Genomic DNA, 27,571 nt, shown 5'->3' on the forward strand with positions numbered 1-27,571 from the left:
GCCGTCATGTATTCGTTGGGGTGGGACTTATCAAAAGAAAATCCTTAAAGTTATTAATTGCATTTTAACTAGATTATATTTCTGTATCTAACCACTTTATTATCACAGACGTGTACTATATTAATTGATAATTAAGATTGACTGTGACCATTGTCACCAATTTTTACTGTTTTATTATTAATTTGATCGATTGATATGATTTATTAATTTAATCTATAATGATTTCTTAATAGAGAAAACGGATATACAAAGAATACTTATCTAATTTATGTGTTTTGATGCAGTGAATAAATGAGAAGTTAATTAGGATTTTTTGTATTTTAAAGTTAAAAGTAAGTTGTCCATTGAATTTATCCAAAATGTGTATAAAAAATATCGGAAAGAAGACCTATCTGAGAGAGATTAAAAATGAGTAAATTACACATTACACAAATTAAAAAATATATATTTATTAAATAAATTATGTATAATTTAAAGAAAATAATTTGCTGGAAACTTTATTCGTTATAACCCCCTGTGAACGGCGAGGCATAAATTCTAGAAATATATTCGTTTGAAATTATCATCTGAAATTTTCAATTATTAGCTACAATTCATCTAAATTTGATGGTCTGTTTTAACCAAGACTTCACATCGTTTCTTAAGTTCTCAGTTAGATTTAGATCTGGACCTTGGCCAATCGAAAACTTTACTATGATTATCTCTTAACCAATTTTGAAAAATTTTGTACACTTGTTTTGAATTACAAACCATAGCGTTTCCTCCACCGTGTTTCGACGTTTTTCTGGTGTATTTATAGTCTAAACTTTATTTGGGGGACACCGAACGTATTCTGATCTGTTCTATTATTCCTATTCTATAAACATCACTTCAAAGCACTCTTCGCCAAAATTCTGGAAGGTAATTAATATATTCTTGAGACTTGTTCGAATATTTTTTTTTGACATCAATGCATTGATTATCGAAATATATCTTTGCTAGTTTTAATCATTCATTGTATGACTCAATTAATTCATTTTTTATTTATCTAGTAGACAAGAAAGGATTTTAGTTACTGATTCTTCCAATTTGTATGTGAAGTAGTGGGAAGGAGGAATTTTTTGTTACGACGTTTTCTTATTGTATTTTTAAAAGAGTATGTTGTTTCATATTTGTTAATTAATATTGTAAACCACTTTTAGTTAACAATAACAATAATAAATTAATAGTACTACAAAACTCAATTATATATGAATAGCTATTTCCAAATCAGATTAAGGGGTCTATATAAAGTAATATATCCGTCGTTTTTAATATGTGTGATTTTATGAAATATTTTACAAAATGCTTAATTTAAATTAAATATTGTGCTACTTTTCTGGCCACCATTGTATGTATTTAAATTAATTTATTTGAGACAAATGTAACATAAAGTAAAAAAGCATAGTGTATTATCTAATATTTTTCCATTAAATTGATACTAACAAAATACAATACAAATAAAATATCATTATTCATTCACAACAATTAATAAACCCATTTAGCAACCATTAAGATAAAACTTGATTAAACAGATTGAAAACAAATTTATAATTAGTAGAGTAGAAATAATGAAAGAAAACGTTTTGACGTTGGAGACGTTAAGGGAGCAGCCATACGAAACATTGATCGGGATAATCGTGGCGTAAGTTGTGCAAGGTAAATGATCGTAACATAAAAGACAATTGTCGGTGGCTGTTACAACATCCGGTAAGTGACGTCTCCGACGTCGGTTTTGCGTCGCCTAGGCGACCGAGTATTTGCGTCGGGTAGGTGTAAACTACTGAGCGCGCCCGAATTGTTATTCGGTTTCACGTGGATTCGCAATTTGCATACTATTTATGAAACGGATTACGGAATATCGAGTGGAATTAAATGTGCACCATTTCCACGGCGCGACAAATAATTGTAATCTCCCGCACGGATTAAAACCACTCAATACGAAGCTTATTCGAGTTACACAATTTAATCTGCCATTTAGGCGCGGATAGATGTTTAAATATTGCAGATTGATTGTAACGACGTGTGAATTGTATTTGTTTATAATGGAGATTGAAGGCGCTGAATAAATTTAAAAGGGTCGCTCGATATGTTGGGGTTGAAAACCGGGAAAGAAATAATAACAGACGGCCATAAATCAATATTTAATTCCTCTCTATACGACAATTTAAGGCAATACATCACGTAAATGCGTTCTGATGCGTATATTTACAGCCTCCATAATATTACGTCAAATCCCTCGCCAAATTACGCACTTATCGTGTGTTTTGCCCCGGTTATTCGTGTACCAACCTACTTTTTATTTCATTGTGTGAAATCGTTAAAACGATAATATCTACATTAAGACCATCAGTTCACTTTGTTGCAGCGAAAAATGTATGAGGTCATAAAATCAAAGTGCAGAATAGATAGCACTGAACGGAAACATTGAAATATATTTTACGAGATAAAGTTTGAACATCACAAATCATAAAGGACACCACAAAATCTGAATTACACTCTTATCACTTAAACAAATTTGACAATGTGACAATATTAAAAAAATTTGTAACAAATTAAGCTAAGTTACAGAAACACTACAATAACAAATACATAATAAATAATACCCACTATCAAAAATTCGTAACACACAAAAAGCGCAGGAGTCACCAAGGAAACAAATAAGTGTTACAGTTAAAGTAGATAATTTTAAAACTTAAAACATTATTAAGTAAAATTAGTATTTAAGTAGAGAAATATATTATCAGGCCAATTGAAAAGTCCCCGGTCTACCATAGTAAAACACATTTTTTTTGGCAAAATTCGATTTTATTATTCAACATAGTTGCCTTCGAGGGCGATACAGCGATTATAGCGATCTTCCAACTTTTCGATGCCATTTTTGTAGTACCATTTGTCTTTCGCTTCAAAATAAGCCTCAGTTTCGGCGATTACTTCTTCATTAGCGCTAAATTTCTTTCCAGCGAGCATTCTTTTGAGATCTGAGGACAGGAAAAAGTAGCTGGGGACCAGATCTGGCGAATACGGTGGATGTGGAAGCAATTCGAAGCCCAATTCATGCAATTTTACCATTGTTTTCATTGATTTGTGACACGATGCATTGTCTTGATGAAACAGCACTTTTTTCTTCTTCAAATGGCGCCGTATTTTAATGATTTCATTCTTTAAACGATCCAACAACGCTATACAAAAATCGCTGTTGATGGTCTGACCCTTTTGGAGGTAATCAATGAATATTATACCTTGCATATTCCAGAATACTGATGCCATAACGTTGCCAGCTGACTGTTGTGTTTTTCCTCGCATTGGATTCGGTTCATCGTATGCAGTCCACTTAGCTAACTGTCGATTGGACTCCGGAGTGAAATTATGGAACCATGTTTCATTCATTGTCACATATCGACGCAAAAATTCAGGTTTATTGCGCTTGAACAGCTTCAAACACTGCTCAGAATCATTAACACGTTGTTGCTTTTGATCGATTGTGAGCTCGCGCGGCACCCATTTTGCACACAGCTTTCTCATGTACATGTACAAATATTCGTGAATGATATGATGTACACGTTCAGATGATATCTTCACGATGTCTGCTATCTCGATCAACTTCACTTTATGGTCATTCAAAATTATTTTGTGAACTTTTTTAATGTTTTCGTCGGTGACAGCCTCTTTTGGGCGTTCACTGCGTTCGCCGTCTTCGGTGCTCATTTGACCACGTTTAAACTTAACATACCAATCAATGATGGTTGATTTTCCTGGTTCAAACTCCTCATCAAGCCAAGATTTTGCTTCAACTGTATTTTTTTCCTTTCAAAAAACAATATTTTATCAGCACACGAAATTCATTTTTTTCCGTACTTTTTCAAATAACAAAAGTAGCTACACTCAAAACGTAATCATCACAAACTAATGGTCGAACAATGGTCAAATTTTGACACGTATCCTTTGAATGTTGGTACTAATTAAAAATCATATGGATTTAATACTAGCACCACCAGCTGTGTGTCAGACCGGGGACTTTTCAATTGGCCTGTTACATTTTGAACATGACAAATAATAAAGGACACTACACAATCTGAATTACGCTCCTATCAGTTAAACAAATTTAACAATATAACAAATTACTTTAATATTCAAAATTCCTTTGTTAAAATGAAAAGAAGACATTAGTAAAGTGCCAAAAATTTGTAACATAGATTAAGCTATGTGAAATGCTAAAAAATAAATTTGACAAATACTGTCTGAAAACACATCAATGTCAGCACATCGATTTCTTTAATCGCTAAAAAAAATTGCATGCAAATAAGCTAAGCTTTTTTAATTTTATTTTTATACAATATTATATATATAATATTAAACAATATAATGCTTTCAAACAACGTACAAAAGGTACACAAGGGGTTTTATTTGTCACCGAAAAGAAGGAAGTTGGGTATGGAACACAAAGAAGAAAAAAATCAAACTCCTGTGACTACATTGAAGCAGCTTCCGCCTGAAATTATTGCACACATTTTAAAATTCATTTCGTACAAGGCTTTAAGTAAGTTACCCTCGAACTTATAACTCATCCATCAATCAAATTTTTTAGGTGATAAAATAAGAATGTTGAATCGTCAATTTCAGGCAATTTCTGAGAATATTTTGAATCGTGCTTTTAAGAAATTAGGCAAAAAAATGATAAAGTTAATTGCCACTTTCCTAGAGGTGACAAAAACAACGCAAAATGACTCACAATTAAAAATTTATTGCAAATTAATAAATATTTTAGAATTTTTAAACACAGAGGTAACAATCTATTAACATAACAATTGCTTAATTCGTATTGTGTTTTCTGCAGCATGCTTTAACAATGGCAACAATATGGAGATACGTTTACAATGATTACTACAAGACAGAAACTTCTAGCATGTACGCCGGATTGCTTCTTGATAAGTTAGAGGCATTGCTGTCTAAGATTAGCAAGTCTCCATTGGATGCATTTAAAGTATCAACTTTGTCGCACGAAGTATGAGTCCATGTCTATGTTTAATTATTCTACATTTTCTTGTTTAAATTGCACAGCACTTACCCAAAGAAGTATCAAATGTAATATCTATGAACAAAACTTTCTGCAACTTTTTCGATAGAACGAATGAATATGCAGCACGGCACGCATTAGTTCATAGCGGATCGAAAATTGCCGACATCCTTGAATGTGCAAACTTCGCTACAAAAACTATCGTTTATGAAAAATGTATCGAAAACTTGTTTACAGCTAAGGCAAGGGTAAATACTTTGTACAAGCTTCCGTAATCTATTCTATTATTTTTTATAGTACGTCTACTTCTTCAAGCGCTCATGGTTCATAGCGTTTCCGATGGAAGACGTGCTGGAGACGTCGAGAAAGACGAAACAGAAAATGATGCATTTGCGACTAAGAAGGATGGTTTGGGCACACAATTTGATGTTCATGCCTCAGGCTCAATACGACAGAGAATGCTTGATTAGACCTAATGGAAATGTATTAGAACCGCATCCAAATGTCTACACCGGGTACGGAGACAAGGAAGACATATTATTTTTTTATGGAGTGATGAACGATGGTATGTTAAACAAAATTTCTTTATAAAATGTTAAACGAATGTATTTTAGGTGCTTACCGTCTCAAATATCAGGACGATCTAGACGATGATGATGAAGAAAGACCTGAGATAATTGAAGGTTCACCTTCGGACAGGGTACCAAATTTAGGTTGATATTATGTATTTTTGATATACAACATTAGAATGTGTCGATTTTTAGGTTTATCCGTAGAATTAAGCATCGACTGCCCCATTAAGTATTCTCCTTTGAAATTTTTAAAGAGTTTTCCTCAAGAAAAAATTAAATCATTGAAAAATAATAATGAAGTTTGCGGTACTAAGATACAGTTGAAATGTGTTTGGGAAGGAGCTAAACGTCTTCGCCTCGAAGAGGAATATAACTACAATTTCACATCGATGATATGAGATTTATTTTTATTTTTTTTTTTTTATATTGACGTTAATGTTGCAATGATTTTTTTATGTGTATGTATTAAATATGATCCTAATATATGGAATTATATTATTTTATCTTGGTCTGTTAAATAAGATACAGATGGACTTGAAAAGAAAAAAATTCACAATTTTATATATCAAATTAAACTTAATAAGACATTTTTTGAAATTTTTTTAATGGAATCAGTGGAAACAGTTTCACAGCCGTTTTTTTAACCTTATTTTTAGATAAATAACTAATTGAGGCAATTTATTTTTGTTCAAAATGTGCTGACTGAATTTTGAATAATAAAAGTATAATTTTACTATTAAATAACTGTTAATTATAATGTAATCTATTATATTTTCGAAAAATATTACACTTTTTATTTTGCATTTGTTATTTGAACAACCATACTATAAATATTAGAAAAATTTCTACGCTTTGGATTACTTTTCATCACCAGTCGCGATATGGTGAAAAAACATTTTCTTTTCTGCCATTGAAATCATACGATATCCGATGTTCTTGCTTCTGGATTATTTTGAACACTTTTTTAAACGTTTGGAACCGGTTGACTCATCTACTTCTAACGTTTTTCCAAGTTTTGCTAGCATCAAATATCGGTCTTGATCAAGTAATTCCTCCAATTACTTGCATTCAAATTTTTTCGGTGCGCCAGAACGTTCTTTATATTCAACTTCAAAATGTTGCAAGAATTCTGAGTGCATAAGATTTCTTTTAAATAAAATAGTTCAAAATTCTCCACAAATACACTTTATTTGGCACAAGTAGACATTTTCAGAACCAATAAAAAATTACGTTGTTTAAACTAAACTGATCTGACATACACTGAAATTTAATATTAGATACCTCTCAAAATTCCATGCACGGAGAACTTATTCAAAATTCTAATATAATAAACAATTTGATGAAAAATAAGTTAAAAAAGAATAATTAAAATATTTTATACAAAATAAATAAAAAATAGTAAAAGAATTTAGTAATAAGTATGATATGTATATAAGATAAGTATAGAAACCACCTAGTAAATGTTTAACATAATTTATTATTGTCTTTTTTATATAAATAAATACATATTTATCAAAAAAATTGTATTTATTAACCATTTTAACAGAATTTTAATGTCAGACAGAAAAATTTAATCAGACTTATGGGCACACTGTATTTATTCATTTACGATTTAGCAGTGGATGCTGTGTCATTAATGTTTGTAAAATTACCCATTTACTTAGTGCTCATACAATTTACTTTTTGGATATTTTTCAAAAAGAATTACTGTTCTTCTTAATTCTAAATGACTTTTTATGATTTATTAATTATGATATTTATGTTTAAGTAAATAACGCAATGAAATGTAAATTCTATTACGCATTTAAAAATCAACTAGTCTAGTTACTTCTTGATAAATGCAAATTAATGTAATTGCAAAGTTAAACAACTATGTATGTCACATCTTGTACACATTACAATTTTAATTAATGTTGATTTCATAAAATTATGTAACGTTTTTATTAACCTGAATATAAAATTAGATTAATTGTTTATTTTAGCGTCAAATGACTACTATTATGTGCATATTAAATCTGATATATACACAAAATAACTGTAAAATCTGTTTTAATTTTCATTTGTTATTACTAATTAGACAGTGATTATAAAAATGGATTGCAACTTTTTGGTGAGCTTCCTCAAGACACTCTTCATTTTAATAAACAAAATTAAAATCGATTGAATCGATCAACTTGTTTGTTGAATATCAACAGCCACACCACGTTGTTTGTTTCAATTATTTTCCCCAATGAGTGAACGAAGCTGAAAAACGACCGATTCATAATTAAACGCGATAAATCTGACCAGGTCAAAAACATTTACACGTTGTAGCAAGTCGATAAATCCTCATAAAAACTAGGTGAATTTATGGAGTCTTTTGCGGCTGAAACATTAGCCAGATACAAAAAGATTGTGCTCTATTCATTACGTTCCCATTTTAAACCTCTTCACATTCGTCGTTCTCTCGTTTCAGTTTCAGCGCTGAAACAAAAGGGACTGACGAGTCATGTAGTCGACGACTTTGTTTTGCTTTCCGGGTTTTAAAGAATTAAAGGCCAGCTTCTAATGGGGATGAATGGCTGTTTCAATAATATATAATATTTAACGTGGAAAAAGGATTTTGCCAAAGTCGAATCGTAAAATACACCGGTCAGGTTGGATAGCAACTTAAATGTTGATGCATGACCAATATCTTGAGGGAAATATTTAATGGGACAAGTAATATATTATGGATCATCACTGAACGATATATTAAATTATAATTGTTCATACACTTTTTACGGCGGTCTGTACTAAACAATATTTAAAATACTGGATTATAACTGATTATTATATAAAATAAATAAAGCTAATTAAATATTAAAAGTTAAAACATCCATTTCATCGTAAAGCTCTATGAATTACTATTAAATTATAAAATTAACTTTTTAAAAAGTATTTTGCAGTATGATTTATTATTCTCAATAAATCGCGCTTTCACAATCCTTTTTAAAATTAAATAGACCATTAAATAAGAGAAACTTTTTAAAGCTTTTAGTTTGTAATAAATAATTAATTTAACTGTCTTTTTAGCCAGACTTAAATGTGAAAATATTATATTGAATAGCACTTTAATATAATATTAATTGCTAGTAAATTGTAGAATTAATTCATTTTCATGATTTATTATTCTCCATAAATCGCCGTTTCAGAATCCTTTTTAAAATTAATTAGACCATTATCATAAATAAAGAGGCTGTCTAAAGCTTTTAGTTTTTAATGCATAATTAACTGGAACTGTCTCTTTTTGTTTTCGTCAAGTTTAAATGTAAAAATATTATTTTGAATAGTACACGTATATAATAATAAGTATATTGTAATTCTTTATTTAATATTTATAATAAAGTTCGTTTATATTTCATTAAAATTCATTGCCACTGTGTAAATAAATGTTTTATTGCTTTTGTTTTATACATTTCTAAAATTAGAATATTATTATGAAGTTTTCCTTCATAAACTTGAGTTTCCAAACAAAATTATAAAATCATAAATATTTATGTATTATTATAATAATTCTTATTATTAGTTAGGAGTTGAAAGGTAATAAAGTGATTTAAGTAAGTCTATTTTAAAAATTTAATTAATATTTACATGTATGTATAATACTTTATTATTATACTAATCTTTTAAAATATAAAACTTTTTATATATATTTTAATAAATTGTATGTTAAGTTTAATTTGAGTAAATTAACAATAATTAATTAAATTTACATAAAAGAACTAAATTTTAAAATTTATTTTTTGTATTTTCGTATGTACAGGTCCTTAATTATATATAATATAAAAATATTATTTATTATCTATTTTAACTATATATAATGTTGCAAAGAGAGACAGAGAATATTAGCTATTTATTTACACAACTGTATTTATTTAGCACTAATAAGCACATGAAATTGGGTTAGTTATTTTTGAGAAAATTTTCCAATAAATATTTAATTAATTTTCAACAGATTTTCCTATGAATTCCTATTTTCTTTAGTTGGAATAATACTTCTGTACAATACAATATTTAATAACCCCCAAAAAATATTAGTGGTAAGCAGAAATATTGTGATTCATTTATTTAAATTAAATAACGCAATGAGAATAAAATTCTATTACGCATTTAAAAATGAACCGGTCTAGTTACTTCTTGATACATGCAAATTAATGAAATTGCAAATTTAACCTACTATGTATGTCACATCTTGTTCTACACCACATTTCAATTTTAATTAGCATCGATTTCATAAAAATTGATGTCGTTTTTATTAGTCTGAATTTAAAATTAGATTATTTGTTTACTTTAACTTGGAATTATTACACTATAGATTATTATTGGGACATGTTTTGGACTCGGTTACACATATTTTAAAATTGCACCTTATCAACAACTCATGCCAATAAAATTATTCAAATACTTTGTGTCTACAATGTTTCAAAATATAATAAAATACTGGAATACGAATTTCAAAAAAAAAAAAACAACGGTACATTTATTTTAACAACTTACTGATTATCAATGGTGGCAACAGTTTTCTGTGATGATGCTGATCGTGATTCATCTTGAATGTTTGGCACTACGTGAAAACCAACTGGCAATACCGACACTGATTTATTAACTAAATATCAGTCGGAAAACATGCGACTTGTTTTTCCATCAACCTGGACGGATATCGAACATCGGAAAAAATATGGAACCGCAGCCGATACAACACTTGTTACATGTTTTGGATAACTAGCCGTGACAACAACAACGCAAACTAAAAATAGACGAAAGATTTCGTCGTACGCGAGGTTTTTCGCTAATTGACCAAGCACATTATTATTTATTGGCTAATTCGTTGGGTACGCTCGTTGACCGTTTTTCCACGCATACCATTCTGCGTCTGTTTTGTTTATCCGTATCAGAACAATCTGGTAATTGTGCTGTAAATGAGATAATAAGTGGGTGATATCCGATATCACAGTACCAAACTCAAATACTGAACCAATTAATCTAAGGTCACATTTAAATTGATTTAATGGCATAATTTGATGGCTATGACACATAAATGGTGTAAAGAAAGTTTATCATTCAATTGTTGCTAAATTAAATTGTTTTATATGGGTGAATCAGTAAATTACAGAAAATTTTTTTCTAAATTATGTACTTATTATATATAATTATCTTTTTTAATTCTCAATTTCTCGAGACTATTTCTATTCCAAAATCTATAACATATCTAATATTGAATACATCTTTAATTTCTAAAATATATAATAATCTGATATTATGATATTCCAATTTAGTCAGTATCTATTGGGAACATGTTAACACAGTTATTTATATATTCATACTAAGATCACAGTTAACTTAAAAGCATATTCTATTAATTGTGACACACACAAATGATTTATAAAAAGTTTCTCATTTACTAGTTACAAAATTTAACAGTTTTATTTCAAGTTACTCTGTATATATGAATTTGTTCTTCTTTAAATTACTTTTATTATAATTAATTTTTAATTCCAATTTTACCAATTTTTGAAAATGACTTTCCAAATCAAAGTTACAAAATTTATTTGTTTTATTTCAAGTTAATTTTAAATATAACTTTTTTGTATTTAAACAATTTGTAGTAATAGTAAGTAATAAAAGAAATAAAAGTTGTAAAAACTGCTGAATTTCCAATATAATTTTCCTTATATTAATTTAATTTTGATTAATTTTTATTTCCAATCTTACCAAATTTTGTCAGCATCTATTGGGAACATGTTAGTAACATATAACTCAAATATAAATATGTAAATGTAAAAAAAATTTCATTAAATAATTATAAAATTTAATTGTTTATTTCAAGTTAATCTGTAAATATGACTTTTTATTTGTAGTTAACTATTTGTTAGTAATATGAGAAAAATTTCCATTATCAATCTTGTAAAATATATCTTGCTTTTTAAAACAATTCAATTTTAACTAATATTTAATTTAATTTTAAATTTATTTTTGCATGTTTATTTAAATTTAAATTTATTAAATTATATTATGCTTTTGTTACGTATATTTTTCAATTTTCTATTGCAAAATACACAATTAATTTTATGTTTAAACTTCCATAATGTAATTTGGCTTAATTGAAATATAACTTACAAACAAATCATGTCAAACTAAGTCAATTTCTTTTATTTAACATGTTAACACAATTACTGACATGTCCAAATCAAACTTTCAAATTATTTTCAGTTTGTTATGATTGATAGACTGGGAAGATGAATCCATAATTCGACATTTATTACATCTAGTATAAATCCATGCTAACACCCAATTCCACAAGCATCATGCATATTTCATAGTTTGCAATTTGTCACATTGCGCAATAATTTATATTAAAATGGGGCAAGGAAACATATAAATTATTCGTAGGAAAGCACGAATGATTTATCTTTGTCAAAGTTAATATTGACGTTCTATATTATTTGTGTTTATTAATTAAACAGTTCGTGCTATAATTGGTTTCAGTTAGTTGGTGGTAAATAAATCATTTTCAGGTGTGATTAAAGATATTTTCTTTTATGATTTTGTTCTTGTGCATGGTTAACAACTTGTTCAACTTTTGCAGCGTCTAAAACTCCATTCACCATAATCTATTATCTCTGGATCGTACTTTTTATATCGATTTCCTAACAATTTCGCAATTAATGAAAATGTTGTGCAAATACAATTATCAGAGTGTTGTAAATCATTGCCATTATTATATATTTACTAACTTAATATCTGTCACTTAGTTGATATTTATTTTATACTCTTACACGCCATAATTAATTGCATGTCCTTTTTTGATGTCAATACAGTTTTTGCACTTTTCAAATACCATTACGTCTAATCTATGGCAATACTAGCTATATTAGTCAGATACCTTATGATTTAAAGATTTATAAAGCTATTTACAAATGAACAATTTACCAAAAGAGGCGTTTCATATTAAGGTCGTGTTGTGCGCAATTTCAAGACATTACTTTATCAACCAGACTGACAAATAAATTCGAAGGCAACTGGTTTTGCGCTAAAGAGGAATTCCTGACACCTAAGAAAATAATAACACATTATCCTCGTGCAAAGTATAATTTTCAACTAATGGGAGTGAGTTGAAAACTTTTTTATCCTAGTTCAACAGTATTAAATGTTCGACTTATCAGATAAATTACCTTGTTTCGAACATGCAATGAAACAGTTTGTGTGGAATAACATGAAAATTCGCTTAAAATTCAACAGTTAATAATTGGATTAAACATGGTTTAACTAAGAGAGTAATGACTACATACAATTAATTAATAATGATAGTTCATTTCAAAAAATATTTATTTATTGTTTGGAAAGTAGCTTTACCAGACAATAATTTATTATACAATAATTTATTATAATAATTTATTAACCTGAAATATTTCGAGTACTAAGCATTCTATATAAAAATATTCTTCACTTATTCCTCAAAAATATACAAGTGATAAAATTAGTACGTATTTCTTTTTTTCAGATGGCGCCTCACCTATGAAAATAATTTATTCACATAACGTTAATATTAAAAAATACATTTTTTTCGTTTTTATTCTTTAAAATAGAATATTACTTAATATTTAAATAAAGGTAGAGTGGGAATATGTTGTAAAACCGACAATTAAACAAGCAATAACTGTTTTATATTAAATTTCAATGAATATTTTGTGCACTTTTAAATGTGCCTCTTATCGCCAATTCGTTTCATAAGTAGAATAAAGTAAAATCTATCTTAAATAAATAAAAATAAAATATTCTTTTTGTTTTTTTTTTCTACATATAATGTGCCTCACCAGACTAAAATCTTGCGGCCACAGGACAGGAGATAACATATTAAATAGGAACCACTATTTCTTACTATGCTTCGATTGCAAATATTCAACATTAGCCGTCAAGAGTTTATTCACTTTGTAAATTTTGAATAACTGAAAAATTCTTCCCTATCAGAGTGCTTGATTTCCACGAGTCCCCTCATCTCGTCAAAATGGTGGCCTTTGTCTTCAATCCACTTATTTAACCGCATTTCAAATGACAGTTCACAAATGTGAAGTGAGTCTACTTGAATTTCTCAGTAGAATAAATTGAAAAAATAATGAAATGAAATTTTAGTACTGGTGTATTTCCTCCGTGGAACGATTACATTTTGATTATGGGTAATTTTTTCATTGAATGCTTGTTACCCAAGAGTTTCAGATAAAAAAGATAACTTTGTTGTTTATATTTTGAATAAATATTTACGGATGCTTTAAGCTAACTTGGTCATAAAAATAATGAGTAACGTTATTTATAAACTATAATAAATTGTAAAATATATTCAAATAAAATACTGGAAAATAGAAAAACAGGTTACACTAAACAAACTGCGGTTTAGTGGTTTGTTCTATTGGTATTCTTTAGATAGTGTGAAGACAATAGAAATATCGCATCGTATTGTGAATAAAACGCATGAATCAACCGTTAATCCTGGAACTGTCACAATAATTAACAAATTTGCATTCTGCAAATGACTAACTTGTAATTAACCATCACTTTTATATCCTTTATGGAGGACGTTTAGCTTGCGAATTTGTGACCGAATATGACCGAAATCATTGACGTAATTCGTATAATAAATCGATAGATTATACGGAAAATAATTAATTCCGAACGCAAATCCCCCTTGTTTGGAATCTTTTCAGCAAAATTGAATCCACATTGAAATTTGTTTGGATTTTCGGAATTGACGTCACTTGTTTAATTATAATCGTCCTTTTTGGTATGGCACATATTTGATTTACTTATTGATTAACTATTCAACTGAGATTACACATTCGCAATCTGTAATCCGGTCAGATTGCCAACTGTAATGGAGTTAATAAATTATGAATTTATTTATTTATTGCGCCAAATATGATTTATTATCAAGCAATAAGTAATTCGACAATATTTGGAATCGATATTAATTTATTTATTGATGTTTCAATTTGTGTGTTATGATGGGACAATAATAAAAATACAATTAAAAAAACAATATATCCTTTTTTATTTTTACTGGGTCAGTTTATTTAGATTATATAAAAAAACAATAAAAAATTTTTAATTTTAAAATATAAAATTATAAAATATTTCCCAATTTATCCGTTAGTTGCTAATTATTTGTTTTTATTTAATTTATAATGTAAACACATAAATATTTTATATTTTTTATTTTAATAAAAAAGAAAAATATTTTAAAACTCTAATTAATAATTATTATATGTATATTAATTACAAAAAATCACATATTTATGATTCCTGCGGTCGAAAAAAATTATAAAATATTCGAAGTATGTAAGAATAAAACATTTTTTTAAATTTTACATTAAATTATATGTTTATTGTAATTTATATAATTAATTATTATAATTATATAATCATTATTAAATAATATTATTTTCTTGCCCAAAAATTAATATTACTTAAATTTGTTTAAACAAGATTTATTTACTTTTAATGACAGTTTATTAACTTTAAAAATGACCATTAAACAAGCAATAACTGTTTTATATTAAATTTCAATGAATATTTTGTGCACTTTTAAATGTGCCTCTTATCGCCAATTCGTTTCATAAGTAGAATAAAGTAAAATCTATCTTAAATAAATAAAAATAAAATATTCTTTTTGTTTTTTTTCTACATATAATGTGCCTCACCAGACTAAAATCTTGCGGCCACAGGACAGGAGAACATATTAAATAGGAACCACTATTTCTTACTATGCTTCGATTGCAAATATTCAACATTAGCCGTCAAGAGTTTATTCACTTTGTAAATTTTGAATAACTGAAAAATTCTTCCCTATCAGAGTGCTTGATTTCCACCAGTCCCCTCATCTCGTCAAATGACGTCGTTTAATGACAGTTTATTAACTTTAAAAATGACCATTCTTTTTTATTTTAAATTGATTATTACACAAAAAATATTTGGGAATGCAGTTGAAACATGATATTTCCACTTAAACATTTTGACATTTACATTAAATGTATAGTTCAGTGGCGGCTCTTGAGGTTTATTTACAACATATAATTAGATTGATCAGTGCTTTTGTCATATAAATTTAGTTCGCAAAATCGATTTTTTAAATCTCAAAAACCCCTCTAACACTAAATATCTTCACTACCATTTGAAAATAAAAAGCCAAACAAAATAATTTATTCATTACTGTACTTTCAGTTAGTCAATCAAATTTATCGAACCAACAGTATATCCGCGGTTTTTTGTCTCGTATTTGTTAAAGTATTCAAATCAGGAATTAAACTATTTAAATTTTTAACAACAAACATTTTGTGATAGTAATTTAAACTAGAAATACTAGAAACAACATATCTTATGTTAATAAATTCTTTCGTGTTATTACTGGTTGACACTATATGGTAAAAAAAAGATGCAGTATTAAAAACCTTTTCACAACTGAATCCACTAGACATACACGATTAAGTGGTTTTTGAAACTGAAGAATCAGCAATATTCGGGAACTTTGTTTGTGTCGGTATTTGAAGTTGTCTCATTGGTTAGAGGCACGCTTCAACATCCCCACCATTGAAACAATAGCCCGACCTTAAAGCACATGCGCGAACATTGGAACTAAATAGAAATATTCAAGATTTATTTATGAATCGAATAGGCGCGAATAAGCACATTTAAAAGTGCCACTGCAAAACTTGTGCCCACAATATTCACTGAAATTTAATGTAAAATTATTATTGCTTGTTTAATTGTCGATTTTACAACACATTCCCCTTCTACCTTTGTTTAAATATTAAGTTATATTCTATTTTAAAGAATAAATTATATAAATTATCGTTGTGTCAATACAGTCACTTTCATGCCTCATTTGAGTAGCCGCCGCTGGTATCGTTGATCACTTACATAAAAGACTCACTGAGACTCGATATGGTTTTTCCACTGAAGTATTAATTTTATGATCAATTTACTAAATTATTATATATTAAAAAAATTATGTTTGTATAAATTATAGAAAATGACTTTTAAATATTTTTTACTAATGATTATATATTAAAATAGTTAAATCGAATATGGTTATAACACACTGAAATAAACCTTGAAGATCTAATCAAATATTGATTTAAGCGCATATTTGACATACTATGCAATTTCATATTTTACATGCCAATTATCGTGTATTGCACATACTTGAAACATCAATGAATATATAATTATTAATTAGCGGGGAAAGCAATGTAATTGTCTGCCAAATGATATTAACTTATTCCACGGTCAAACATTTAAATTTATGTTAGTTATTCTGTGCATAAAACGGAATTTTTATTAATTCTTCATAAAAGACACCGGACTCTTTGAAACCTGCTTTTATTTATTTTAATACTTGTTCTTTTTTAATTTAAAATCCCTCCAGTCACAATAGCAATTCAATTAAGTGAATTCCCCAATTTAAGAAATGGAACAGTAACCGAGAAAAGTAATTATAGAGTTAATTAAATAAATCGTGTAACTCGAGAATTTACATCCACAACATTCCCATGGAACGTCGCCCAAATTTCATCACAGCATGTTTAAACGGGAACAACGTTAAAATTACTACTTATGCAAAAGAAACAAAATCTATAAAGCAATCAAAATTTATTGACTCGTTAAAACATATTTACAAAAGTTAATCCCAATTAGCTTCGTCGTACAGGTCACCAAAGTCATTGAGGAACCCCTCATGGACCAATTTGCCATCTAACTTCGATTGGGCCAATAAACTTGCAGGATCGACGCTGTCGTCAGCTTCGTCGTTCGGGTAATCCCACTTGGATAACGTGTCGCTCTGTTCAATTTCTTGCTGAATTTTCGACATCGTAACGCAGTTTTGATTGTGGCTTCTTCCTAAATTTGTCTCTCGAACGAGCGCAACTTTCAATTTTGTGTGTTACTGCTTGTAAATGAGGTTGTCATAGTAAAGATAAATTGAATTTATAAATGACAAGCCCCCTACTATTCATCGTAACTAATAAGGGACTGTTGTTAACGTCTTATATTTAGAGAGAGAATGAGATAAAGCAACAGAAGTTGTGGACAAGAAAATTTAATAATAAAGTAACTTATGAATCCATAGAAAAATATACACTTAAGTTGGAAACAATCTTCTTTTTTATTTATGTTCGATTGTGACCAATAGTTCTAAAGATATATAAAAAAATATATGGATATTTTCGACATTATTCTGCACATTATCTATTGAAATGAGAAAATTCATAAAATGATTTTAGAGCATTCCTTTTGAAAACAAATGTGTTCTCCATTGAATTTGGATTCATTTTATTTATTTATTGTTTTTGTACATTTTTATCACAATAAACATAGTAAATAATTGTGAAACAAGAACAATTTCTAAAAAAAGTAATGATGAAGAGAAATCAGTTTCTCTCGAATTTGCAGCACCTGCAACATTTATAAAATATATTTAATTTTGGATATTTAATGTACAATAGTGCTCATTATTATAAGAACTTTTTAAAATGTTAAATATTTTAGTCACAACCCGTTTATTTAATGTGAACTGTTGAAATATTAATTTACTATTGTTGTTTTACACAGTATTTTAAAAACTACTATATTCTTATTCTATAATATGTCACATATATTTTTCTAAATTGAGCTAGATATGATTATAACAACTTTAATTTTAAAAGGGATGATAATAATTAATGTTATATAATTTAACATTAACACTTTATATTCTATGCTTTTCGTTGTTTGACACATATCCGTAGCATAGACTCGAGTAATTTCCGAATATACGACAAGTCTATATTCAGTTTCTAGAATTTTACTTAGTTTCATTTAAATTTGTAAAATTTTTATGTCGAATTTGATTATAAACGACAATTACTTGGCCAGTTTCTCTAAATATTTTAATATTACCGAAAATTATTGACTTAACTTAAATCCGCAAATCCTTAACCATCTGTTCTTGCTTCTCTGGGTTTTGGTAATGCTGAATTATATTTTTTTTTAGAGTTTCACTTCGACCAATGATTAAATGATTATAATAAACGAAACATCGCTAGTAAATAATCGATTTAAATTCATAAAGAGCAATAAGAGACCATAAAATAAGAAAGAATTTGCTATAATTTTATCCATTGAAAGTATGGAATTTTTTAAAGAATTAAATAAAATTGACTAGTTGAATAGCACATAACAATAAACATTAGTTGCTATAATTATGTCCAGTACTATACAAACTAACTGATTACATATCTGAAATATAAAAATTCTCTTACATTTTTTAGGTTAATTGACTGGGTTAGACATGAAAATCATATATTTCTTTTCATTTGGACCATTATTATTTGTACTGTACCTAATTCATTTATATCAGAAGAAAAATAAAAAAATAAATGAATTATAGCTGTAGAAAATGTCATTCAATGTTTGTTCATTTTTTCAAGAATAAATAACTCAGTATGATTAGTTTTACATTTTTAATTCGTAGCTTATACACTTAAACAAGATCGGATCGGATAAAAATGAAAATATCGAAATTTCCCGAAAGGAATATTATATTTAAATAGTATCTGCTTCCTGGAAAACAAATTTCCGATATCATTAAAAGTTTAATTGGATATTTTGAAATGGTTTCAAATCAAAAGGAGATTCCGAAGCTACAGGGACGAGCATATGATGCCGGATTATCACTAGTTTCTTAGAAGAGATGATCAGACCGACAGAAAAAGTTGAAGTTCTTTACACAGTTCAAATAGATGAAACATATAGAAATATACCAATAAATTTAAATATTTCTTTCCATCACATTTTTATTTCTTATCCTACTGATTTACCAGACACTGATATTATTTTTATTAAATTTTAATTTAATTTAAATTTATAAATAACTTTAAATATTGGAATTATTTGTTATGAAAATAAATACTCAAATAAAGAAAGTGTCAGAAATTGGTAAAATAATAATAAATAAATGGTAAAATAATAATAAATACAACTGTAACTCAGTTATTTTTCTTTCCATCGAAACGAATTAGGTAACATTGAATGATGACGAAATATTATTCATCTATATCGGGCTAGCCTTTTATTTTGGACAGCATATTAAGTAAAATGATGATCTAGGAAATTTGCCATTATCTAAGTGATTCGCACATGAAAAAGAAATATCATTTATAAAATATGTAAAAAAAAACTTATAATATAAATTTAATTAATATTGTTTAGATTAATTAAGATATCGTGAGATTGTAAGTAATATAATTATAAATGAAATCAAAGGAATCAAAGGTATTTCCAAAAAATTGGTATTTATAAAAAAGTCATAAAATAAATTGATTTTTAAAATTTATAATTACTTATTAACATATTCTTTTATATGATATAACAATAATGTATTTATAAAAGTGAGAATAACTTCACGGTTATGGAGGCCGTGCTATCGCATAAATTAATCTCAAATTCAATGTATTTTCTTATTAAAATGTCAAACTAGTTACTGATTGTATGAGTTTAAATAGAAAAGAGACGGTTAATAATATTATAATTAAGAAAAAATTATCTTCATCCGGCATCTTGTTTAAAAATGCTACTTGGTATCTGTTACCAGGTATTCCACAGAAATTGTATCCGTGCCGTCTCTACTATATTATATCATATCACTTAATTAAATAATCCATTAATTTTCACAATCAGTTCAGTATTTTAAAAATGTAAATTAGGTGTGATAGAATAATATATTTGAACTTAATCAGAAACTAAGATATTTTATATTCCATGGTTTATTTAATCAGAAAAAATAAATACATTCAACAGAGTTACTTATTATCTATTTTTTGATCTACTCATTAAAATAGAATTATAAATAAATAAAAAAGTTACGAGGGTGTAGATTACCATGAATAATATAAACCATGTAATGTAAACTCCACTTTTTAAGAAAAATGTATTATACCTTAATATTTGTATAATGTAGAATATTTAACTTCTCCAGAATAAATATAAAAAAGTATATATACCTTTTTAATTAAGTACCATTAATTTTATTTTTGTAATTATTTGAACGATAAATCTTCAAACCAACATGTCGGCAAATCAGAACCTCCTGTCGTCAGAAAATGTGCATAAATCATGTAGTATTATCTCAAATTTCTCTTCAAATTTAACCGGTTCCCGATTAATTTAATTGAATTATCAAGTGACGACCGATTCGCATTTTCACGGAATTATCATGCTAATTAATGTTATAATGTAACTGCATAATTAAAGTAAATATGTCACCGTCTAAAATACCGCATTCTTAATTTCGCTTCACGACCAACTGAATATTTAAAATTTTCAAGCGTCGCAATTAAATTACGTCAATTTATATTAATTTCGTTCAATGTGATTCAATTTAATCTCGTACTTTCTTATTTAAATTGAATGTAACTGTGCCGAATCAAAGGTTGGGAACTTTTTCAGTAAAAGATATTAATAACGATTCCGATTGTTCGGAAGATGTCTTTCGGAACGCTCGATTATTTGTATCTGTCGCAGTATTTCACTTCAATATTCTGAAGCTTTTATCCTGAGTTTTCGGAAGTATGGCTACTCAACCGTGAAACGTTTTCAATGTGGCTTTCGTATTGTTCAGGGATTGTATTGTACCATTTAAAATTTATCTCCGTCTTAGCAATTTTATCATTAGAAATATTTTCATTAAAAAACCGTGATACTTAAATATATACTGATGTAATATAATAAACGTTTTCGAGTGAAAAAGCATGTTGTATTAATCAATTTTCACACAAAATAAAATAGTAGGTAATAATCTCAAGAATGTTTGCGAAATGTTATTGCCAGGACGTAAAATATTAATTATGTTACACATTCTTATGTTTTAATTATAACCATATAAAAAATTATTTTGCCATTTAAATATTTCATTGTAAAATAGTTATGCCAACTCATTTTCAATTAAAATTGTTCAAATTGACGAGCCAGTAATGAGTAGAATTAATGCATTGTTCTCGTTGTATATTATATGGTTTATTAGCAATTATGAGAAAAACTTGATTGCGATAATTATGTGGTTGGTTTCTCCGTTCCTAGAAAATATCCATTATCAATTTGTCATTATAATAAAAATACGTTGTATATTAGTTGTTTGAAACACTCAAACTTTAATAATATAAACATGTTTTCATTTTATTAAACTGCAACAATCGAAGTTTATTGTATGTTAAAAGGCAATATTTGATGTAAAATTTTATTGCCGCCACAAAAATAATGCATGTCCCCCTGAATATCAAATTATTGCAGAAAATAATGCACATAATATTTTTAGTTGCTTCAAAATATGCCCGAACAAATTACCTGTTTTGTTTGTCTTTCCTTGCGAAGATTTCCCGTCACGTAATAATTACAGGTTTAGTAAACGTGAGCTTGCATAAATAACCCGTTCGCTTAATTCACCAATTTAAAAGATTAATAACCCACCCTTGTATTAATTATAGGGTTGGTCGCTCGATCAAAACGGAAAAACAACGTGCGACGTAAATGATTGATCAGAATATTTTCGTAAACATTAAAACTGATGCTTTATTTCAAAATAATATAATTTTTAAACAATTTATCAGGGATGTGGTAAACAAGGTGTGGTACAATCCACATACTCATTTAAGACGAAAATCTCGACGTCACTCATTTATTTACAATTTAATAATTTTAATAAATGATGTTAGATAAAATTGACAATAAACTATTAAACAAATAAATAGGACATTTTTATGAAAAAAATAAGCACATTGTTATATTGTTTAAATTTAAATTTCAAAGTATTGTACATTAATATGTCTGTGGCAGAATCACATTTTCCTATGAAATAAACCTTGGAATAAAGTCATTTGATATTGTGATATTTTTCAAATTCTATAATTTAGTTAATTGAGGTGATTAGTTCTAATTTCATTAGAACAATAAAATTTAATTCTGCCACAGGCCTATTATATTCAAAGATATATATATATATATATATATATATATATATATATATATATATATATTCCAAATTTTAGTATGGAGACCTATATAGTAAGATTGTAAAAAGCCTGTCCTGAAAATTATTATTATAAGCCCAAGCAAGAATTCAAAATTAAATGGGTAGAACTGTCTTTTGTTACGGAATGACTTATAATACCTATTTTTTGTAGAAAAATCGATTTTTATACTGATAGACACTTAATACTTTATTTAATTTTAACCAGCAAAATAACATCGAATAAAAAATTAAAATACTTTTTATCTGAGATATCATGAGATTTCAATTAAAAAGATAATTCCTATATAGTTCTAAACAAATTGGCTAATCTCAATTTTATGACAAAATTTAGATAAATTGACACAGTTACATACTTTTTATTCGAGGTCGATATTAAAAAGTTACCAGAGGACTATTTTACTATAAAAGTGATATAGTAGACATCTATTGAGTGATACGAAAAGCATTTTGTAGTAAAATGAGTTTTTTTTCTCTGTTGAGCCATTATTCATTAAAATTGAGTCATAAATAAAAAAAATTACGGAGATGTGTTCATATTTAATACATTAACTACACTATAATTATTAATTATTAGTAACACAGAATGTCTAAATTGGTTTATTTTGTCTTTTAAGAGTATTTCCAGATCCAGAATCGCATTATAATATCTTTGAACTATCTACAAAAACTGACATTAGATAGATTACAAAAGAAGTGTAATAACTTTTTTATATATTTATTTATAAATGGTAAAACTTTCTACAGGTACATGTCTCGAAAGAAATATAATCATTGTTAGTTAAAGATAATTTAACATTTAGCAAATATATAGAGATTTCCATTTCAAATAAAATAGTTATACATGCAGTGGTGGAAAAAAGTATGGAATATTATTTTATTTACAGCCATTAACATTTTCGATGAGTTTCAATGTAGTAATGTTTAAACACGTTTACTTTTCACTTCAGTGTGACATGGCAAAAACGTTAAATATTACCCAAAGTGCTGTTATGAAAATTTTGTGAAAATTCCGCACTCAAGGTGATGTTGAAAATCGTCGAAAAAACACTCCCAAGATAAACAAAATTATAAAATGGATTTTCCTGAAAAATCATCGCAAAACATCAGGACAATCCCGAAGGAAATTTGGACACAATTTAATCTAGATGTTAGTAGCAGATCAATAAAAAATTGCCTTATTGATGCGGGACTATATGGTCGAGTTACAGTTAAAAAAACACTGTTGTAAAAGAAAAACTGAGCGTCGTGCCTGGCATTTGCAAAATTCCACTTGTCACGGACTTGGGAAGAATAGAACACTGTCCTTTGGAGTGACAAAAGTAAATTTGACTTGTTTGGGTCGGATGGCAGAACATTTGTGAGACGACCAGTGGGACATTTTAAATACCAAATTCCTACTGTTATACTTGGTGGTGGAAGCATTGTGGTTTGGAGATGCTTTTCTAGATCCAAAGTTGAACCCTTGATTCAAGTGATTTCATACTGAAGAAAAGCCACTTCGTTGGATACTTCAATAATATTAATAATAAAATTATTAAAGAGTGGTTTTTAATGAAAAATTTAACTATGTTCTGTATCCCGATCTAAATCCTATTGAGCACCTTTGGGAAATATTAGACCATCGCATCCGAACAAAAACATCAAAAGCAAACAAGACACTTCTTCAAACCATACAGGAGCAGTGGCAACAAATTCCTGTTTGTACATTACAGAGACTGATAAACTCTATGCCTAAAAGACGTCAAGCAGTGTTAGAAGCCAAAGGTTTCGCCACAAAATATTGAAGTATTTGAGTTATTGTTAATTTTTTATGAATGTTAATAAAATATTCCATACTATTTTCCAAACAAAATTGATTTTTTATAAAAAAAGTAAAATGTATAATGAGTATAATGATCATTGTGATTAATGGACTGATTTTGCAGTAAATTAGATTTGTCCAAATATGCAAATTAGGGAAAATATTAAGTAACATTTGTAATAAGTAAATAAATAGTACATACTATACTACCACTGTATATCAAAATTTTAAGGAGGCATATTTATCTTCAGATATTATATTATATTTCACAAAAATACCTATGGAAAATTTTTACCATTTGTTCAATTAAATAAATAAACAAGTTATTAAACTTTCTCGAAATCTGTTAAATATCAGTTTTCGTAGATATTTTAGTAATAGATGGAGATTAAGTCAGTTTTGCTCTATTTTGTCTGGAAATCTCATAATATAAAAATCAACAAATTTAGGTCCTTTAATTTTCTTACGCTCTTTTTATAAATACTGTAAAAATAAATTGAAATTCCAATTTAAACGGCTATCGCTGTTAGATAAGTGGTTGGTTGTGTTTAATTCCCTTGGATTTTATTGAAAACCAGCATTTCTAAATGCAAATTATGTGTAAGAATAAATTAGTGTCATTAACATAACCACAAGCAGATTGCTTATCGACCCCCATTTCTTGATAGGAAACAACATTGTAAATCATACAAGTAGATAGTTCAAATATTAAAAAATTTATTGTATTTCTTTTTATATATATTAATTTAAAACTATACAATACACACACACAACACAAATAGTCAAATTGTTTGAAAGTTATCGGGAGAAAGGTGCGTTTACCTTCCCGATTATATTTCACTTTCGATTATAACGAATGTGTTTACTACTTTGAAAAATTAAAAAAACAAAAAACATGTTGTAAACATAATCTGTTGTTGTTTGCAAAACGGGCACGCGCCCGAATAAATAAAAGGGGGGAAACGACGACGACAACGTCAACGACAACGACGACGACGATGACGACAACAACAACAATAACACGAGGATTAGAAAACGTTCCCTTACCAGAGTGGAACATCCTGAAAATCCTGCTCATCGGATGGACGCGGACGGTCGGGATGGGACACCTAGAAACCGTGGGCACAGCGCACACCTGACCGAGCGCACGGCAGAGAATCAGCTGTTCAAAATTCGCAAAACAAACGACGACGGAGGAACATTTCCATACGTAAACGCGGCGTGCCGGCCCGTTTTTCTTTGCGTTCGTGCGGCGGTGCTGGATGAGCGTGTTCTTCCCGCGAAGACGGTCGGCCCGTTTTGGCACCGTTCGGTTTTATCAGGACAGCAGGAGACGGACAACTGGCTAACGGTCGCGAAGAAAAGTTGGGTTCACAAAGGTGCGGCGGCGGTTCGCCAAACAGGACGGCAGCGCTCGCCTGCGAATTTCTAATCGGAGCGGGTTTATTGGCTATTGTTTTTTATTTGTTGTTATTATTATTATTTTTTTTTTTTTCGTCCGAGGGAATTGTATCATGCACGGCGGGACCGGCGATTGTTGTTCGGTTGCGATTTAACAGTTCCAGCACGGCTCTGAGTCATGCTTCCGCATGAAGCTTTTGCCGGAATGGAATCTCGTTACTTTTTATGGTATTGCAATTGCCACAAGAACAGATTGTAACAATATCATTATCGGGAACGTACTTGAAAGGAATCGCTCGTTTCGCACTGTAATTAGGAAAAAAAGGTACACAATTATATAGCGTGGCTCATTAAAAAGGGAAACAACCCTCTAAATAAATACATAATTACTAAATTTCATCAAATAATAATGGTTATTAACTAATGTTGGATTAATTGAATCAAGAAATTAAATCTTATCAGTATCAGTATCAAATATTTTTCTGCTAAAAATACATCTAATTAAATAGTCTTTAAATCGGTGGTTACACTTTCGTTTATCAATTTTATGCTTTGGAGGTATTGTGTTAGTTTACTTTAAATCTTATTACTAAGAGCCATGGCTACGATAGTTTATCTGGATATACAATGGTGGTCAGAGAAATAGCACACATTACTATCTCCACGTTAATTAAGAAATACACACTTCTAATTAAATGTAATCAAAATATTTTATATTTTATTTAAAATAATCATACTCTATTCCTTCTCTGATTATTCATTTTGTATCTGAATCAAATTAATTTCTACTTAAATTAAATCTTAAATAAAAGCGAAATGTTTAATAATAATTTATATACAACTTTAAAGAAAATTGTTATATTTTATGGGGTACCCTTTGTTCGTTATAATCACCTGTAAACGGTGAGACGTTTTGAAATTTCACTACTCTTCAATTAATAACCACAAAACATCTAAATCTGATGCTTTTTGTTTTTTTTTTAATTGAGATTATATGTACAAGTTTTCAGTGTGTATCTAGATCCGGCTGGTCAATTAACGTGATCTTTTAAGCAACTCTGAACAACTTTGGATGAATGCTTCGTATTATTATCATGCATATAAAACCCATGTAGTTGGTAAATTATCGTTGGCAAATGATTCCATGACATCTCTCATGATGTCTCTACACATAAAACGGTCCATTTTACTAATAGTTTTTTGTAATGGTCCTACACCATGCCAAGGAAAGTAATCCCAAACCAAAACTTTTCCTCCACCGTGTTTCAAAGTTTTAGTAATGTATTTCGGATCCAAACTTTTATTAGGAGGACGATGAATGTATTTTTACCATCTGATTTTGTTCTATTGAACATGGATTCATCACTTCAAAGTACCCTTCGCCAAAATTGTGGAGGATAATTTATACACATTGACACAAACTTTTAGTCTTGTACGAATATTCTTTTATGATGCCAAGTTTTGTTCATTCAGTCGACATCTGATTGTTCTACTAGACACATTGATATTTTATGATCCAATTAATTCATTTTTTATTTACCTAGGAGACAAGAATGTCGTTTTTTCCAATTTGTTTCTCAATAAAAAGAGTTTATTTTGTTATGACATTTTCTTATTGTATTTTCAATTGAGAATGTTGTTTGTTCATATTTGTTAATAAGTGTTTCAAACCATTTTTCGGAAGCATG

General features: G+C 28.4%; 2 protein-coding genes across 4 annotated transcripts in view; one reads left to right on the top strand and one right to left on the bottom strand.

Annotated features, from left to right (window-relative positions):
• Positions 1-25,770, bottom strand: part of LOC109600418 (dual 3',5'-cyclic-AMP and -GMP phosphodiesterase 11) — a 149,021-nt gene extending 123,251 nt beyond the window's left edge. Inside the window, exon 1 of one of the 2 annotated variants that reach the window (XM_049961348.1) lies at positions 25,530-25,770. In XM_049961348.1, the coding sequence (XP_049817305.1) occupies positions 25,530-25,560 (31 nt within the window). In that variant the 5' untranslated portion in view covers positions 25,561-25,770. Of the gene's footprint in view, positions 1-10,125; positions 10,295-25,529 lie in introns of those variants that run through there. The other variant, XM_049961347.1, reaches the window with a different exon arrangement.
• On the top strand, positions 4,282-6,483 carry LOC109608816 (uncharacterized). 2 transcript variants are annotated; one of them, XM_049961359.1, is made up of 7 exons: positions 4,282-4,558; positions 4,607-4,803; positions 4,856-5,023; positions 5,080-5,277; positions 5,333-5,600; positions 5,650-5,748; positions 5,800-6,483. In XM_049961359.1, the coding sequence occupies exons 1-7, from the start codon at positions 4,384-4,386 to the stop codon at positions 6,003-6,005; spliced, it is 1,311 nt and encodes a 436-aa protein (XP_049817316.1). In that variant the 5' UTR covers positions 4,282-4,383; the 3' UTR covers positions 6,006-6,483. The 2 variants fall into 2 exon arrangements, with proteins under 2 accessions (XP_049817316.1, XP_049817317.1); XM_049961360.1 differs by having other exon boundaries at positions 4,489-4,558; positions 4,642-4,803; positions 5,800-6,479.
• Positions 25,771-27,571: the final 1,801 nt, after the last annotated feature.

The sequence above is a fragment of the Aethina tumida genome, chromosome 1 (genome assembly GCF_024364675.1).
Source record: "Aethina tumida isolate Nest 87 chromosome 1, icAetTumi1.1, whole genome shotgun sequence".
Lineage (NCBI taxonomy): Eukaryota > Metazoa > Arthropoda > Insecta > Coleoptera > Nitidulidae > Aethina > Aethina tumida.

Excerpts from the sequence above, each read along its gene's own strand:
- LOC109608816 (XM_049961359.1), top strand. The coding sequence starts at position 4,384 with ATGCTTTCAAACAACGTACAAAAGGTACACAAGGGGTTTTATTTGTCA. Across the intron at positions 4,559-4,606 it reads CATTTCGTACAAGGCTTTAA|GTGATAAAATAAGAATGTTG; the intron begins GTAAGTTACCCT and ends CAAATTTTTTAG. Across the intron at positions 5,749-5,799 it reads GGACAGGGTACCAAATTTAG|GTTTATCCGTAGAATTAAGC; the intron begins GTTGATATTATG and ends GTCGATTTTTAG.